This window comes from Myiozetetes cayanensis, unplaced genomic scaffold, assembly GCF_022539395.1.
Source record: "Myiozetetes cayanensis isolate MyiCay16 unplaced genomic scaffold, myiCay2020 scf5-8, whole genome shotgun sequence".
Classification (NCBI taxonomy): domain Eukaryota; kingdom Metazoa; phylum Chordata; class Aves; order Passeriformes; family Tyrannidae; genus Myiozetetes; species Myiozetetes cayanensis.
The window spans coordinates 20984734-21001440 of NW_026087742.1; the positions used below are offsets into that span (position 1 = coordinate 20984734).

The 16707-nt window shown below is 38.6% G+C and overlaps 1 protein-coding gene across 1 annotated transcript in view; it reads right to left on the reverse strand.

Annotated features, from left to right (window-relative positions):
* The window catches only part of NME7 (NME/NM23 family member 7), a 91839-nt gene that overhangs the window by 61235 nt on the left and 13897 nt on the right, over positions 1–16707 (reverse strand). The window contains exons 2-5 of the mRNA XM_050334152.1: positions 13594–13701; positions 9780–9946; positions 4476–4586; positions 899–949 (exon numbers count right to left, since the gene is read on the reverse strand). Coding sequence (XP_050190109.1) covers positions 899–949; positions 4476–4586; positions 9780–9946; positions 13594–13701 — 437 coding nt within the window. The remainder of the gene's footprint in view (positions 1–898; positions 950–4475; positions 4587–9779; positions 9947–13593; positions 13702–16707) is intronic.

A 16707-nucleotide genomic window follows, 5' to 3' on the forward strand; every position in this document is an offset into this window, starting at 1 on the left:
CAAAATTCTTGCTTATTTATCAAAATATTCAAGCAGGCTTACTCAGCAAAGGCAATTCTAAATCATCTGTTCTCTGACCTCCAACATGGTCAGACATAGCCTGGGGCCATGTCTCTGTGAAGGGTTTGAGTTTGGACTCACAATAAACCAGCTGCTGTTGCAGGAGAGCTGCTGCTGCTGCTGACTCTCAAGCATTTCATTCAGAACTGAAACCAGGTCTTCTGACCAAGTCACTGGAAACCCAGGCATCAAAATGGCTGAAAAACACAAGGCACCCTCTTCCTAAAAGAGGCAGACTGCCAACTCCAGAGGGAGGAAAAGAAAGCTGGCACCTTTAGGGAAAGCAGAAAGGTCAAAAGCTCTGGGTCATAAGCATCAGTCTGGCCAGTTATGGAAAGACTAAGGTCTTTCACATTAGGTGGAGCAGTCCAGTATCATGGAATCATGACATTTTGTCCAAAGGTAGCAGTACAGTTGGAACTGCCCCATGCACCAGTCACTTATGACTTGGAGGACGTGCTACTAAATTGATTCTTACAGCTTAAGTGTTCCCCCTAATTCTCATTATCTGCAAGCTCCACCCTGATCCTGAAGATGCTCTTTCCCTTGGCTTTGAAGTTTTGCCTCGCTAGGAGCGTTTTCACTTCTGAGAGACAAAAGACATTCCCTGGTATCATCAGGCTGTAAAGAGTGTGAGTTAAAACCCTGAATAGCTGAAATAAGGATCTGTCCCTGGAGGAAGATGAAAAGGGTGCATACTTTTGCAAAGGGCTCCACTCAACTAAGACAAGCTCTGATTTTCCCATGGTCCTGAGGTAACAAATATAGTAAATATAGTAAATCCTGTGCATTCAATAAATAAACTTAATACATATCAAGTTGAAATCAATATACCTACTGATAAAAAGGTTTTGCTCGATGGTCTACGTAGAAATCAGCTGCTTCTTTTCTGGAAAAGTAAAAAGACATAGATATAGCTATATATACACACATACACATATATATATAAAACACCCCCTGAAAACAACAAACTATCATTCATCAAAATGTTTCTACAGGTGATGTATTTCTAAGCTGGACAGCTTGTTGGGTGTTCATGCCCAGCAACAGAAACTACATTTGATTTTATCATATTTTGTGTGACTACAGGTATAGCTGATGACTCCTCTGTGAAGGAGCTCCTGCTCTGGGAAGGAAGCAATTACTGAAGCCTATTTCAGGGTCACTGATGGTCCCCATATTGTCAAGTTGAGAAACAATGCAGCAGAGTAACCTTCTTGCCAAGCCATTTGCTGTTGTTTTCACCTTTTATCTGTAGAAGGAATATTGGTTAATGAAGTTTGACTTTAAAGTAAAAATAAACAATTTATCTGCTTCACTGGAACATTTCCTTATCAAGGCTAATTTTTTATTACATTGGTGCACAACCAAATATTGCATAACCTTGTTTCTACACAGTATCCTCAAACCTTAAAAGTCCCATAGGCAGCTCAATGCCCTCCAGATTAAAACTTGATTTCTCCCACATTTTCACACTTAAAAACTCAATTTGGTCTTGCACATCCCCTCAGTGACTACATGCTGCTTTCTTCCAAAGCAATGGGGTTTCTGCAGTGAGGGGTTCCTCACATTGCCAGGCAACTAAAGGCACTGGAAGCAAAAAAAAAAAAATACCCTTTTCAGACAGGGTGGTGGCCCTTTCCAAGCTCTGAATTGCCACAGCCACAATACCCAACTACACACATTTTGGGGACGTCCACAGTACATACCACCATCCATCCTCTGATGTGCATACCGTTTTGCGGCTTTTCAGCCCACCACCCCCCAAAACCAGCCAACCTACTCTTTTCCCTGTCTTTTCCCCCAGCTGCTTCTCATGTTTAACTCTTGCTTACTAAACTGCTTTTTCTGCATGGCAACAGCTAGAAAAATCCACAGAGGTTTTCAGCTCTAAACCTGCTATTTTGCAGCTTCAGAATTCCAGTACAGAACACAGGCTCAGTCATGCTTTGCTCTAAATCCTGCTGCATGCCCCTTTCTGAAGCTGGAATTTGTGGAGAAGGACAAGCTCCTCAGGAGGACTGACAGGTGACAGGAAGCAACACTGCTGGCCTCTACTCTGGGTACAAAGTTCATAAGCAAAGCAGTATGTGTAGGGTGACTAAAAGATTCCAAATTGTAAAATTGTTTTTACCTGCAGAAACAGTCTTCTAATTTTTTCTGGTCACTCTGAGCAGCTCTCTTTATTGAACGAAATTGCCTCCGTATTTTTCAAATAACAGATTCCAAGTATGAACAAAGGCATGGTTCTATCATCTGAAATGGAATTTTGGACATCTCTCTCCCATTTACAGTCCAGACTTACACCATATATTGCCAGAGCTAACAAATAATATCAAGAAGGACCTAAGAAAAATTTAATTTTCCTAACATTTATCAATGTTCAAACAGTTGCATCTTTCTGCAGTTTTTTTATTAAAACAACCTGATTAATTCCTGATTTATTGCTTTCAGTTCAGTGTAACTATGAGCCACTAAAAATTCCAAAGATTTTCACTAAACATACAGAGAATATGCTTTCCTTCCACTTCCCAAGTGAAGCAGAAACATGATGTAAAAATTATGCTAGACACAGGAACTCTCACAATCTCAAGCTTCGAACCTACACTCTGCAAAAGTTTTGCCTACAATTCACTATTTCACCAGAAAATCCACTTCTGAAACTAATTCACACAATAATTTTCGAAAGCAAATAGGAAAAAGGTATGCAAAGAGATTAAGTATTATAATTTCTGAATGCAAACAAGTATTTGAGGGATATATTTCTGAAGTAAATTGAGCTCTGCTACTCAGTTAACAAATTTTAACAAATTCAACTGAAATAAATATTAAAGTGCAGCTGTGCTATGTAACTTAGTTCCTTTTCAATTCCATTATTAGTTCTACGTTTTTAAGGAATGGAAAACAGTGTTCACACAGGTATAATAGACTGAACTGACATACAATTAAACAAAGAGACTAGAGAAACAAGTGCCTGCCCACACTTTCATATCTTGGCTACAACCTTTACAGAAGGTATGAATCTACTTAACAGTAACTGACAGACAAATGTTGTTAATAATCCCTTTAAAGAAAGCAGTAGATGATAATGATGATTTGAACAAGAATGCCTGCAGAAATCTAAGGGTAGGACACTTTGGCAAAGCCGTAGTTCTATCATTTTAAAATGGCACAGTCCCAAGAAATAGAGTATGCAAAGAAACCCCAACATACTCAATGCGTTATTTAAATACATTCGGTATCACAGCAGAATCTTGTGCTCATTAGTAATTATTTTCAATTATACAAGACAACCAGAAATTTTTATATAGAAATAGGCAATAAAAGTTCATGTCTCAGTTTCTTCCCTTCAGTATGAGTCACCTCTAATGCATGTGACTTGGCTCAACAGTTCAACTTCTCAGACAGACACTGAAATAAAGCACCATACAAAACAACACATCAGATCAAATCTTTCAGAGTGCAGGAGAGGAAGACAAAAAAAGCTGGCTTGAAAGACATTGTGCATTGTAAATCAACATTAGAAACTTGGTTGAACTCGTGAATTGGAATTGTTTGATGGAAAATCTGGGACCAGATCTGGGACCAATCATCAATCATTGCAGCAGGTGAATGCAGAGATGAGGAAGAAGTCATATAGTTGCTTTATCAGTATTACATAAAGCCAGAAAGGTTTTGAGGTTCCTGACCTCACAACACCTAAACCATAAGAACACATAAATATGGTATTGCATAAGACAGATAGTTTTTCTTTTCAAAACCACATTGCATATGCAAAACAATAATGGAGAAATAGTGCAGTAACTTTGGGAAAGTCTTCCAAGGTAAAATGATCATGTTCTCTTTCCCCTGTAGTATGCCTTCTTTTAAATGCTGTGGCTCAACAAGGCAAGTGGAGAACAATGAAGGATGGGGGGATTAGGAAGATGCACAAGTAAAATCTGTCCAACCCTGCAACATCACCATCAGATCACTTGCTTTGCCTGGGACTTCCAGTCATTAAAAAGTACAAATCTGAGAGCACAGATTAAGACAACAGATTTACTGCGAGTAAGCAAACCACATACTTCAAAGACAACACTGTTGAAATCAGCAACACAGTCTGTATGAAGAAGCCATGAGGTGAGGATATACAGATGTGTCAGTAGTAAACACTGACAAATCGCTAAAGATATGGTAGCCACCTTGGATTCATAGAGAGACATTACATACTTCATTTGTACTGCACTTTTTGATACTTAGCTTAAATCTCTACATACTCTCTGAAACCTACAGGATTATGAAACTGATGAGTCTTACCTCTGTTACTCACTGGAATAAATCTGATGTGTGGAGCAACACAGAAGAGCTTTAGAGAACATTCTTAACTGCAAAAATACTTAGATACAATAGAGCTAATCTTAAAAATTCCTTACCTTGAAAGCCGCATCATTTTGGCTTTAGTTATTGTCAATCCTGAATTAATAATGATATCAATTAATTCTCCAATCTTGTGCATTGCATCAGGTTTAATCAAAGCCAGTGTTCTGGGAAACAGAAAAGTAGAGAGATACAGATATCATTATTTTCCTTAGAGCATTTGGTGTGCATGTTGGGTTTATATTCAGACAAAAAAACATCGCATCAAAGCGAGAAATTCTGTCACAGTCACATATCCCAGTCCCAGTGTCTCATCAATTTCCATGCTGTTCTTGAATGCCTGTGCAACACATTATTCTGATAAGAATGAGCTTTGCGCATTATAATTTCCTTGGCATTCTGGTCCAAGTCAGCTCACAGTGTTCCACCAGCAGTCATTATTTACTGACTTGTCCCTTCACTGTCAGAGCAACCAATCTGACCACTTCCTCCTTAGCTAATGGATATCTCTATAGCTCCTCACTCACAGCTCTGGGTTAGAACCCAATTGACTTGCTAATCTGTCCCTGCTCAGCTCCCTTTTTATCTGTCGTTAATCATTATACACGTAAAATTGGAGTTGTTAAAATTCCCTGTTTAAAAATATTACTTCATCATGGGCCTCTTCCATAAAACTCAAAGTTAAATGATTTTTTTTTTTGTTATTACTTCTAAAATATTTGTAGTGCTCAGTGAGAAGAAGATTCTATTGTACTTGGTACAGCACAAAAACTCCATGGCATACAAAGTGCATGCCAAATAGCTGACACTGTTAATAGACACACTGAAAGGATGGCAGAGGAGGTATTGCATCTCTTATACTGACTGACAGCTTTATTCTAAGGGACATCAATTCAAAAATCTCTACACTCTCCCCCACATCTTTGTTTCCAAGTACATCCCATCTTATGGGTAATTATCTTTTTATACTGTACATCCCCAAGGCCAGGACTGTTTCATTATTGTGCTTTGCATAGCACCCAGTACACCATCAGCACTAAACGTATTATTAATCAAAAATAACGAGCACAAAAAGAAGGTCTGTAAAATTGCATTTTCTATTTGCATTCATCTTGTGGTGAGTCAGCTTCAAATGTGCTCAGCTTACAAACCAACATATTTATTCAACCCTGTATCTCAGAAACTCCACATCTCTGACAATCCTAAAGAGCACTTTCCATCTTTTAAACTGTTTCAAATAAAGAAGGCTACCCAAGAGGCAATTTTTTATTGCAGTGCTTCCCTAAATGAAAGACAAATAATTGAAAATTATTTTATAAAGCAGCATAGCATGGAAAACAGCCTTTGCTGAGGATGAACTTCCACTACATTTACTCTGAACCTTAAGTGATCCCAGACTGACAGATGCTTTGGCAAGAGACAGACTATTTCACAGCAAATGCAAAACAAGGGAGGTGTTAGCACCAGGAAATGTAATGAGGAAGATTTGAATGTATTCGACATTTCATCTGAAACTAAGGGAGAGACATAGATGACCTTCAGAGCTCAGAAACAAACAGATTTCCTCTCAAGTATCATGGAGTTCATATGCATAGACCACCTTAGGCTCAGATCCATTGGGAAGCGTGACACAATAAGACAGGTAGACTAAGGATGTGGCCAGAAACTGCATGAAAGTAGACAACCAAGACTACGCCTCAGTACACTGCAGTGCAAACTAAAGCTGGTTTAGCCTTATCTTCAGATCAGCAAAGTCTGGCCTCTCACCAATGTTCAACAGTTTGCCAGCACACTCCCTGCAGCCTACAGCCTGTGCACTCTTCCCCAAGGAAGCTCCACCTCATTCTGTGATATTATTTATCCTATGACAGGGTGTGCCGTGTGATTGAGGCCCATGAGGGGCAGCAGCTGCCTGCTTGACCGACGACACAAACCCACTCAGTCACACAATGCATGACCTGCATCCTGGCGTAAGTTGTTCTCTACACTGTCATTTCTGACGAACAATAAGGATCTAACCACTGGAGTGAGACCTCCAGTGCCGTTTGCATTTCCTTGAGGAACACTTCTTTGAGTCCATGTTATTACACAGGCTATTTGAGATAGACTGCTAATGCTAGAAATAAATTGTCCCTTACTTTTCTACTTTCAACCTTTCTAGTAATACTGTAATTCCTACAGATATGTACAGAAATATTGCATTATGAAGCAATTTACCTAGAAGACATTAATACAAACTGCAAAGAGCAACTCTTATAATATCTTTTCCCTAACTAATATATAAACATTAACATGTTAGTGTGAGCTTCTCAGACATATGCAGGATACAAAAAGTATAGCTCAGGATGCTGAATACTGTTTCTGAGATTGGATTTTGATTCATGTGCCCTATTTTTAGTTTTAATTAGGAATATGTTTCTTGTGGTTTGACAGGATGCAGTCCACAAAGTAGATTTTGAAACAGTTTTGTCTTTATGAATAAAGGAGAAAATGAAAATTAAGTTAATTTGCTTACATTTTCAGAGGGACTGTGAGACAGTACTGCAATGAGTACTGAAACAACAGAGGATGAGAACTGATCAAAGGAACAATGCACAGAGCATGTTGTGACTATGCTTTTGAGATCTACTTACTTCTAATAATAGGACCGCTGCATGCACAGTGGCTTATGTCTTGTAGGGGAAGAAACACTGATTATGTCAATGACTACAAGCCTAAGAATAACATATCCCAATCAAAACAGAATACAAGTATTTCTGGTTGACATACAAGGTTTCTAATAATAATAATAATGGCCAGTCTTCGCGAGCGAAGATCCGGGGAAGGTCTTTCCACCTTCCAGCCTGCGCATTGGATTTTTTAGGTGAGACACAGTGTGCGCGGAACTGAGCCCACCCTTTAATCCTAAGGTTCATCTGCCGGGGCCAAGCGAGCTTGGACGGTGGCAGCGAGGTTTCTAACACCATTTTCAAAACCACCAATACTGACTCTTAAGTATAGTCTACTTAGACAGGACACACTAGGCAGACAAATGTTTACCTCAGGTTACAACCACCCAGGATCACAAGTGAAAGGCTACAGAAACAGAAACTGCTGTCCCATGCTAGTGATTCCTTCTGTGGCACACTGTAAGCAAGCCCATGCTCACTTAACCATTTTAGTAATTGTTGTGATGGTTTCCTTATGATACACTGGCAAGAAGAGGAGCTATAGAAACTGCAACTCCATAGAACTGTCTTAATAATTCTTGCCTAATTCTAGAAAGGGTCTGTGCAAATCTAACCTTTTTCTACATATCTGTTTTGTACCTCATGTACCTAGGGTCACATTCATTTGCTTTACTGACAAAAATAAAGGTCCCTAATCCAAAACAGTCTTTTTTTTTATATATATACATTCCTCAGCCTCCTCAAAGGCCTCTGCTGAGCCCTATTTGCATACATATTCAGTGACCAAAGAAAATATCGTCAAAGTTGAACTAAACTGCCGATAGTCCTGTACAGAACAAAGGCAAGAAAAATACAGGGAAATATTCTGCCTCATACAACCACCTTAAAATTATTAATAGAATTCTAACTACAGATTATTTTAGGCATTATCAAGCCCTGCAGAAATCTTATTATCTCTATTAAATAATAACTGCTGTAAAACCCGCTAGGAACAGGTTGAAAAGACAAATAACTCATATGCAACTGCTTTGCCTAAGGAAACTCTTTTAATGTGACCCTGTTTGCTCAGTGAAAGCTTCTGTGAAGAAACTGGATTTTGACAATCCCTTGCCCCTGTAAGGCACCTTTCACTATGTTCCTCTGGGGTATTCTGAATATGTAAATGCACTTGCATATCTATGTTATCTTTCAGCCGACATTCCTAAAATGTTTTCCAAACAGCTGACATGTCATAAATGCTTTCTTCCTTTTGTAGAGCAGTACAAAAATTCGCCCCCTCCCAAGACCATTTGACACAACTACAGTGTCACCCTGTAGTCACTAAAGTCTCCTACAAGAATAAATGTCATTTTATCATAAGCTGCCTTTTCTTGGTGTAACTGCACGAGCCCTGCATCAGCTTATGTTAGTTTAGACAGAGCAGGAAATACATCTTATATAAAGATATAATCTACCCAAGGCCCCACTGAGGAACAACAAAAGTAGCCATAAATACAGAATCCATCCCCTGGTGTTCTCCACCTGCTTTGCTACTCTTTCACCAGGCCCAACCCCAGTTTGAATAAAAAAATACGATAACTGTTTCTGGAAAAATATTATGGCAGGAATTTTCACAGGAGTATTTTTGTGCAGTTAAGGCAAAGATGTGTGTTAAAACTTGAAACTCTTCCTCTATGTCTGGTTATGTACAACTCCCCCAAAAGAGTTCAAAATAAGCCCAGTTAGCGGGAGGGAGCAAGTAGGTGAATAGGGCTTACTGAAATACCATACCTAAGAAAATGTTCTGTGTTCTTTTCAAAAAAAGTTGGGGTAAACTATCAAAATTAAAAAATTTGCAAATTCAGAGATTACCTGCACTGTCAATAAACCAGATTTAAATTTCTTGTAAATTAATCTTAGTGACATTTTATTAAGTCCCTCCTGATATTTTTGGTTTAGGATGGGCTCTTAACACCTTTTCCAAAGCAAATCTTTAAACCAAAAATATGTGATGAGTTATCTTCATCCATTATAAACAAATTTGTCTTAACAAAGAAGCCTATAGTTTTTACTGACATTGTCACTCTAAACTTTCTGTCCTCATGCACAGAGTTTGAGAGATACTGAAAAAAATTATCAGAAAAAGTCCCCTATAGTGGGGAAAAACAACAGAGAATGAGAGTTGGCCTCTAGTGTTTTCAGTTGCTACTGCTCACACAGATCAGACTGGTAAGGTGCTAGGCTTCTACAAAGATCCCAGAGAGACAGGTGGCAGCTTCACAAGGTTCAGGCCTTTGAATCCCAGCACACATCAGAATTACCACATTAATTCTGCCCCCAGAGAATCCACAAATCACAAAAATCCTACTGCTGCCTGCCCTGGGAGAGTAACAAAGCTGAACAGGACCACTCTTCTCCTCCTTGTCCCCCTCTTCTCTCCCAAGAGACCTAGAGGAGCCAGCAGTTAACACCATGGAGAAGCTGGCCTTGAAGATAACACTCAGGTAACTGTGGGAGTCCTGGGTTTGCCCACAAGCAGGGACCACTTTGCTTCTCTCCAGTTCTCAGTATGTCAGATCACTTTAAACCGCATGCAAACTCGTAGCTACAATTTCTCCCCACGATTAGTACAGAAAACTCACCTTATTTCTAGCAAACAACTACTCTGAAACCCCCACCACAAAGGAAGATTTCAAAATCCTCCCTTCTTACCTCTCCTTGCGGCTCCCAAGCTTGCGAGATGTGTATGGGTTCCCATAGTCCACAATGGAGAGATGACGGGAAAAGACGGTGATTTTGCTGCCCACGTACAAATCCTCGAGGTGCAAGCTCTCGTACTGGGTGCGCTTCAGAAAGGTGCGACGGTTCTTCACATCGTACTGCAGGAGAAAGGATATTAAAATCTACCACAGCAAGATATTTAGTAATAGGCAAACTCAATTGTTACCTTCAGAAATTTCCACAGTACTGCGGGATTGAATCTGATCACCGACTTGATTTAATTCATTTAACTCCTAGCCCTAACCCTTTGAGTTCACAGGTATACCAAGAAAACTTAGAAGATTAAACCACAATCACAAAATGTATTACGTTTAAATAGTCCCAGGCTCACAGCTATCTTTGAATTTGCTTCTGTTCCAATTCAAGCTGCGATAAAAGGTTCAGGTGCCTCGTGGATGCCTCTGCCCAGCCTCACTGAGAGTTCCCTCAGCAGATCTGCGCTGTTTCACAGACCAGTGGCTCGCACCACATCGATCAATATACACCCTGGCAGGTCTCCTCTTCAGGGCATCGTTCCAGTGATACTATGCCCTATCTGACTGCGTAGGACTCAGAATTAGGGATGCACAGATGACTGCAACACTTGGCTGAGATGTTCTCACTGCCTAGAGCTGCAAGCTCAAAAGCCTGTCAAGACAATTCAGCTTTATATGTCATCATTCCAAGCAAGAAGCCAGACGTTAATGTGTAGTTTTCTGGGTGGGCTGGCAAAGCACAAAAGGCAACCTGCTGAACTGTTTCCTCACTGCATGTAGATATTACAGATGCCTTCGATTTCCTGGGGAAGTGGAATCCAATGAAAGGAAAAGTTTTGTCCTCCTCAGGCTAAACTTCCCCTTGTCTTGAATTACGTGTACTGTACTCCACTGCAATGATACATCAACTAGAACAGCATTAAAACAAAGCACATTATTCCCAAAAATTTTAGAGGGGGAAAAAAAATTAAGAGCAAAATTATACACTCCATGTTCTGAAGTGTGTAAATATAGTTGTCTTCTGTTAGAAGGTTAGAAAAAAAAAAGTAATGTTTTTCAGAATAGTCAAAACTTTGCAGATCATAGAATATAAATTATTTTGATATTTCCTCCTGCTGAGGGTATGATTATCAGGAAGAATCCTTCCCTGCTGAAATGTCTTTAGCTCCTCATACATGCTCCTACTAAGTGTTCACTATTCAAGTACAGCAGGAAATGAAATGACAACATGCTTAAAGAAAAATATCACTTGAATTCAGCTACTTGATTCCTCCTGGACTTTGCCAGGAACAGTATTAACTGTCTTGGCCATATGCAAATTCTTCAGTATCTTGACTAAAAACCTGAACATTTCCTTGGTTATTTCACTAACAGTTCCTAGAAAAGCACCCTGAACTGTCTCTCTCTTCTCAAGAAGAAGAAAAGGAGAGGATCTACCTGTGTTAAAGAAGTCTCCTTTAGAGTGGAGTTTTGGATCTCTTTAAAAGATCTTTTTATAAAGTAAACAATAAGCCACAGCAGAAGAAATACAAGACTGTTTGGACCGTTCTCCTGCTGCCCACATACATGTAGAAGAAAATTACTCAAAACAAAACAGTTCTCTGCTAAGAATCTGTCCTTTTTAAAGATTTCTTCTCTCTTTTTAGGAAATCTTTTGTAGCAAGGAAAGTTATTCAGGTTTTAAGAATTCACCACGAGAATTATTAACTTTGGAAACTCAGAGAACGGGGCATCTCCGCCAAGAGATCCAGTTTGACTGTAAGAGCTGCTTGCTGTCCTTGGACAAAAATCTATGCTGTCTTCTTCCCAGCTGCAAAGTAAGCTGGAAACTTCTCCATTATTCATAGAATCATAGAATTAACTGGGTTGGAAGAGACCTCTGAGATCATCAAGTCCAACTCCTTGTTCCAACCCCACTGTGATTACCAGATCATGGCACTCAGTGCCACATCCAGCCTCATCTTAAAAACCTCCAGGGACGGTGAATCCACCACCTCTCTGGGCAGGCCATTCCAATGCCTGATCACTCTCTCTGTAAAGAACTTGTTTCTAATATCCAACCTATATCCAACCATTGACATTTTTCTTTACAGGAACCAAGACAGGACAGAAAGAAAAGGTAAGCTCAGGTCTTCATGTAACAAATGTCTTCAACAGCTCTGCTCCACCTTCAGCTGAGGTGTGTGATAAAGGAGAGCTATTGTCAGGGGAAGGAGGAAAAACATCCTCTTCATAAGTAGAGACAAGCTGCTCATAACCATTATTTCCTTCTTCTCAGATAAGTTAGAAGTAAGAGCGGGTTGTCATCTCCTCAGGAAGGTATCAAAAGATGCAGAAGAATTAAGCAGTACTAAAGAAAAAGAATCCCCAAATTCTACAGAAATTAAAAAAAACCTCCAGAAGATAATTCTACTTGTAGCATCTATCCAGAAACTCACCCCAAAAGTGATTTGGAAATATTCTTTCTCTAAAGGTGTTCACATCCATTTTTTGTTTTTTTAACTTCTGTCCTGGACACGTGCAGTCTGTGACTGACTACACACTATCTTCCCCTAAGAACACACTGGCAAAATGCAGAACTCTACAAAGCCATAGACAGTGCATTAAATAGTTCAAAAACACCTTGAAAGCTCTTGGTTTTGAGATGTCTAGATGAAATGAACAACAATTTCACCAGCCCACACACGGTGGTGTAGGAAGATTATTACAATTTCTGACTGATTAAACAGTCTCTGGGAAAGAAAAAACAAAAATCCTCACATTTTGACAACTGTGCACATACAGACATCACACAAAGAACTAACTTCAATGTGACACTGCTATGACAGAGTTTGTTTAAAGAAACCATCAGTAAACAGTGCAAAGTGCATCTCCTCGTACAGATGGGTACCATGGTTTCTGCGAGCAGGAGTTTAGGTAAGAAAATGCACGTTCCACTAGTTTCTTATTTTTCCATTTGATATTTATAGCAGGAAAGTTAAAATTTGATAATGAAAATACTAAGTGTGAATATCCAAATCTAGACTATTCTTATACTCTTAGGTCTTCATTAAAAATTGGAAAAGACTAGTCTAAACCATTTACTCATTCCTAAAATGAAGCACAAAGCATTGGTTGGCTTATGAGGATTATCTTTACAGTATACATTATATTTTTATATACATGCCTGCTAATGCAAAATGCTTGCTTTCACCTGCTATCATTTAAAAAATGGGGATTAGTTGTATGAACTACAAGTCAGAAAGGTCTGTGCAACACCACTGATGGAAAAATTTAGATCCCTCTGCCTGAAACGTCCTACTTTTCATTAAATCAAATTAAGAGCAATCTGCCATTTCCTCCACTTTGATAAGACGTCTTTTACATTTTACTCTTCAGAGACTTCTGGAATTCCTGATGAAGCTTATTCCCCTGTTTGGAATTAGTTTCAGTTAATTCTTCTCAAGCAGTAGGTCAGTGTTGCTGAGCTTCAGTTCTGAAACTCAAGTAGAGATTTGAATGAAAACAGATTTGTGAAAATGAATCTCTCCACACCAAAGCAAGCTTTAAGAAAGAAAAAAAATCATAAATATGAGTGCTATTCCACATGCTTCACTGTGAATTCATATTTTTACTTTACTTTTAGTTTTAGAAACAGCGCAAGACACATTTTAAATTACATTTTCTTACTTGGAAAATCAATAGGCATAGGGAGGGGTTTGCTGTTTTATGAACTGTTTAATTGGATATTACATTTATGACAGAAGATTTTTTTTTTCTTTCATTCTTACCATTTCAATTGATCCATCTTTTGGATAGTACAGAAGTTCATAACGCCGAAAGAGTGAAGCATTTGGGTCATACCATTCAGCAATGAAAGCATATCTCTCATCATGACTCTGGAAAAAGAAAAAGGGGTAAAAATGGCTATTACAGAAAGCATGTATATTTTACATGTAAAAACACGCAAATGAAAAAACTTCATTTGTTATCAGAAAAGTAAAAAAAAAAAAATCTCTAGTAAATGGACTTGCACACTCTGCATACTATCTTCTGCCTACCACAGCTGGTGACATCTTTTCAGTTGTTAGGTATCACCTTTTAAGTATAATGGAACTTGGATCATGGCAGTTTTCCAAGAAATCTCATAACTTATTCTGATTTCATCAGTCACAAAGTTGTTAGAAGTTGTTGTTAGACTTTTTGACTTCGTCAAAGTATTTGATTTACCTTCATTTGTTAAAAAAAAATGTGTTTGCCTACAACTAAATTACAGACTCTTCACACATTTTCTACACATCCTACAAGAAAACACTTTCCACTTCCTTAACAGTCATAGCTAAACTCCTCTTAATGAGGAGATAAACGTATTCAAGTTAAGGACAACATTAGTTTGATTCACTACTTAACTTCCCGAAATTTACATAAAGCATAAATAGCCCGACCTCATTTACAACTCATTTTCTGCCCTCAAGGAGTGCGACAAGAAAGACAGACTGCAGTAATTCTAAAAGGGTGACCACATGCGCAGTTTCTCTCCACTTCTCATTCTCCAGAGGATAAACCCCCCCAGCAAAGTAAGCAGAAACACGACACAAGGCACGAGGATGTGCAGTTCTAATACCTCTTAGTGATACATGTTTGTCAGCTACCGATGCAATATCAGTTATTTCACGGCTGTTAGACAGAGTTCTAGTTTTTATTTTCCACACCTCCTCTCAATCTGATTGCTACTCCTAAGGGCAAGCATGGACTTGCCACAGGCTTCCACTCTTTACGTGTATCTGTGCTCTTAAACATTATAAACGTTGAGGAAGCACTGGCACTTTAAGTTGGAGCCCGGTGGGCCTTTTTAGTACTTCAGATTTTAGAAGACAGCAGCATTTCAGCTGTTACAATGACAGCTCAATAAGCAACAGGACAGAAAGAGTTCCTGTGGGCTTCCATAACTATTCTGGAAAACCAGCAGGAAAAGAATAATAATTTTCCTAGTGAGTGGAAGACTACAGACATTTGAAAAAAAAACAAAACAACCCAACAAAACAACCACTATGATCTTGCTTCTGTTGTCAGTGCATTTTTTCTTTCAGCATCTTCAGCTTACCACTGACTTAGGACTAAGTGCTTTTGCAGGTTGAAGCCCTAACACAAGTAGTAGCAGGAAAGAATGAGACAATGAAGAACAAATTCAGAATTTTACAATGTGATGAATACTTGTACCTGTACAGTTAAAAACATTTTAGCAAGTGCCCCACCCTCCTGTCAGCCCTTAGGGTACCCTACACTGCAAAACAAAGATAAGATTGTACCATAGAAAGACTTATGCAGCGGGGATGTAAAGCTTCCTTTTCTATCTATACAAGTCTGTACAGCTCTGAAAACCTTCTTTATATGAGCTACTCTAACTTCTGTATTGTATGTACAGTACACACTGCAGCCTTTAACAATGGTTAAATTCCTATGCTGGGTGCAGCATCCATCAGTAAAAGCAAGGACTTCTGGCTCTTACTTTAGTTAGTCATGCTTGGGTCTTCATTGCTATCATCATTGTTCTGGAGATATACAAGTCAAAACAAACTCTTTTGTCAAAACTCATACCTTGATTTTTCTACATAGGTATCTTGTTGGCAATAAGCAACAAATAAGAGTTGGCAGACAATAATAAATTACCAATTTTAACTTTGGTCTTAAAAATACTACTGGAAGACGAGACATTTGATCAATTAATTTGACCATCACCTTGTCAAGGATGGATGTTATAGAGAAGCAGTTCTCTACCAAAGAGGTTGACTAAAAAGAAAACCAGTCCTATTTCACAGAACCACGGAACAGTTTGGGTCAGAAGGGACCTTAAAGATCATGTAGTTCCAACCCTCCAACCCCACTGCCATGGGCAGGGACATCTTCCAGGTTGCTCAAAGCCCCATCCAACCTTGAACAATTCAATCTTACTCAATGTCTCAGCTATTAATATTTTTTATTCAGCAATCTCTCCTGGCCATTACTTCTTATTCATCTGAATATCAGAAATCACCACTTTGTATTATCTTCTTTTGGCATTATAAGCAAAGCCAAGGTATAAATGATACTTAGGCTTGAAAAAAACTGCAGAGTTAATACACAAACACTCGGTAAATGTTATCAGTAAGCAGTACAGTTTGAATCTACTTTTGGTTTGTATCTAGAAAATATGGAGAGCTAACAGTTCTCTAAAATATCCACAACAAAATCTCCAAAGTTTCTCCTGGACTATAACTAGAATTTCCTCTGTTGTACAGCATAAAATTATTACAATAAGCATTTCTAGATGTGGAGAGCAGTACCAGTAGAAAGGTTAAAAGCTTACTGGAAACATTGTAAAGACAACTGGAAACAGATTACGTTTGTGAACATGTAAATTGTTTTAAAGGCACACACCCCAAAGCAAAGAAATTCAACCCTAAAAGCAAACTGAAGACCCTCTCAAACAAGTACAATGTAAAACACAGCAGAACTGCAATCTTACTATTGCAGGTTCACGCAAATAGTCTTAAACCAGATAGAAGACAATACTGAATACAATCACAACGTGATGAACATATTCTGGGAAGATCTTGCCAGGCATTTCTCCAAAAATGCCACTCCAAGTCATCAGAAACACCAACTAATTTAAAAATGCAAGTTTTTAAGAGTGAGTACATATTAAGCTCATAATATATGATTTTAAATGAGAACAGAAACTTTTATTTACTTATTTAAAGAAGGAGTAGGATTTAGGAGGCAAAACCCAAACACAAAAACCTGTCCACTTTCCCATCACATATCGGAAGCATTGCAATAAAATGTTAAGCCTTCACAGCCCTAAAATTATCTTTTCTGGACATTTACTTTCTATCAGTTTACCACTAAATAAACAGAACTGGTAT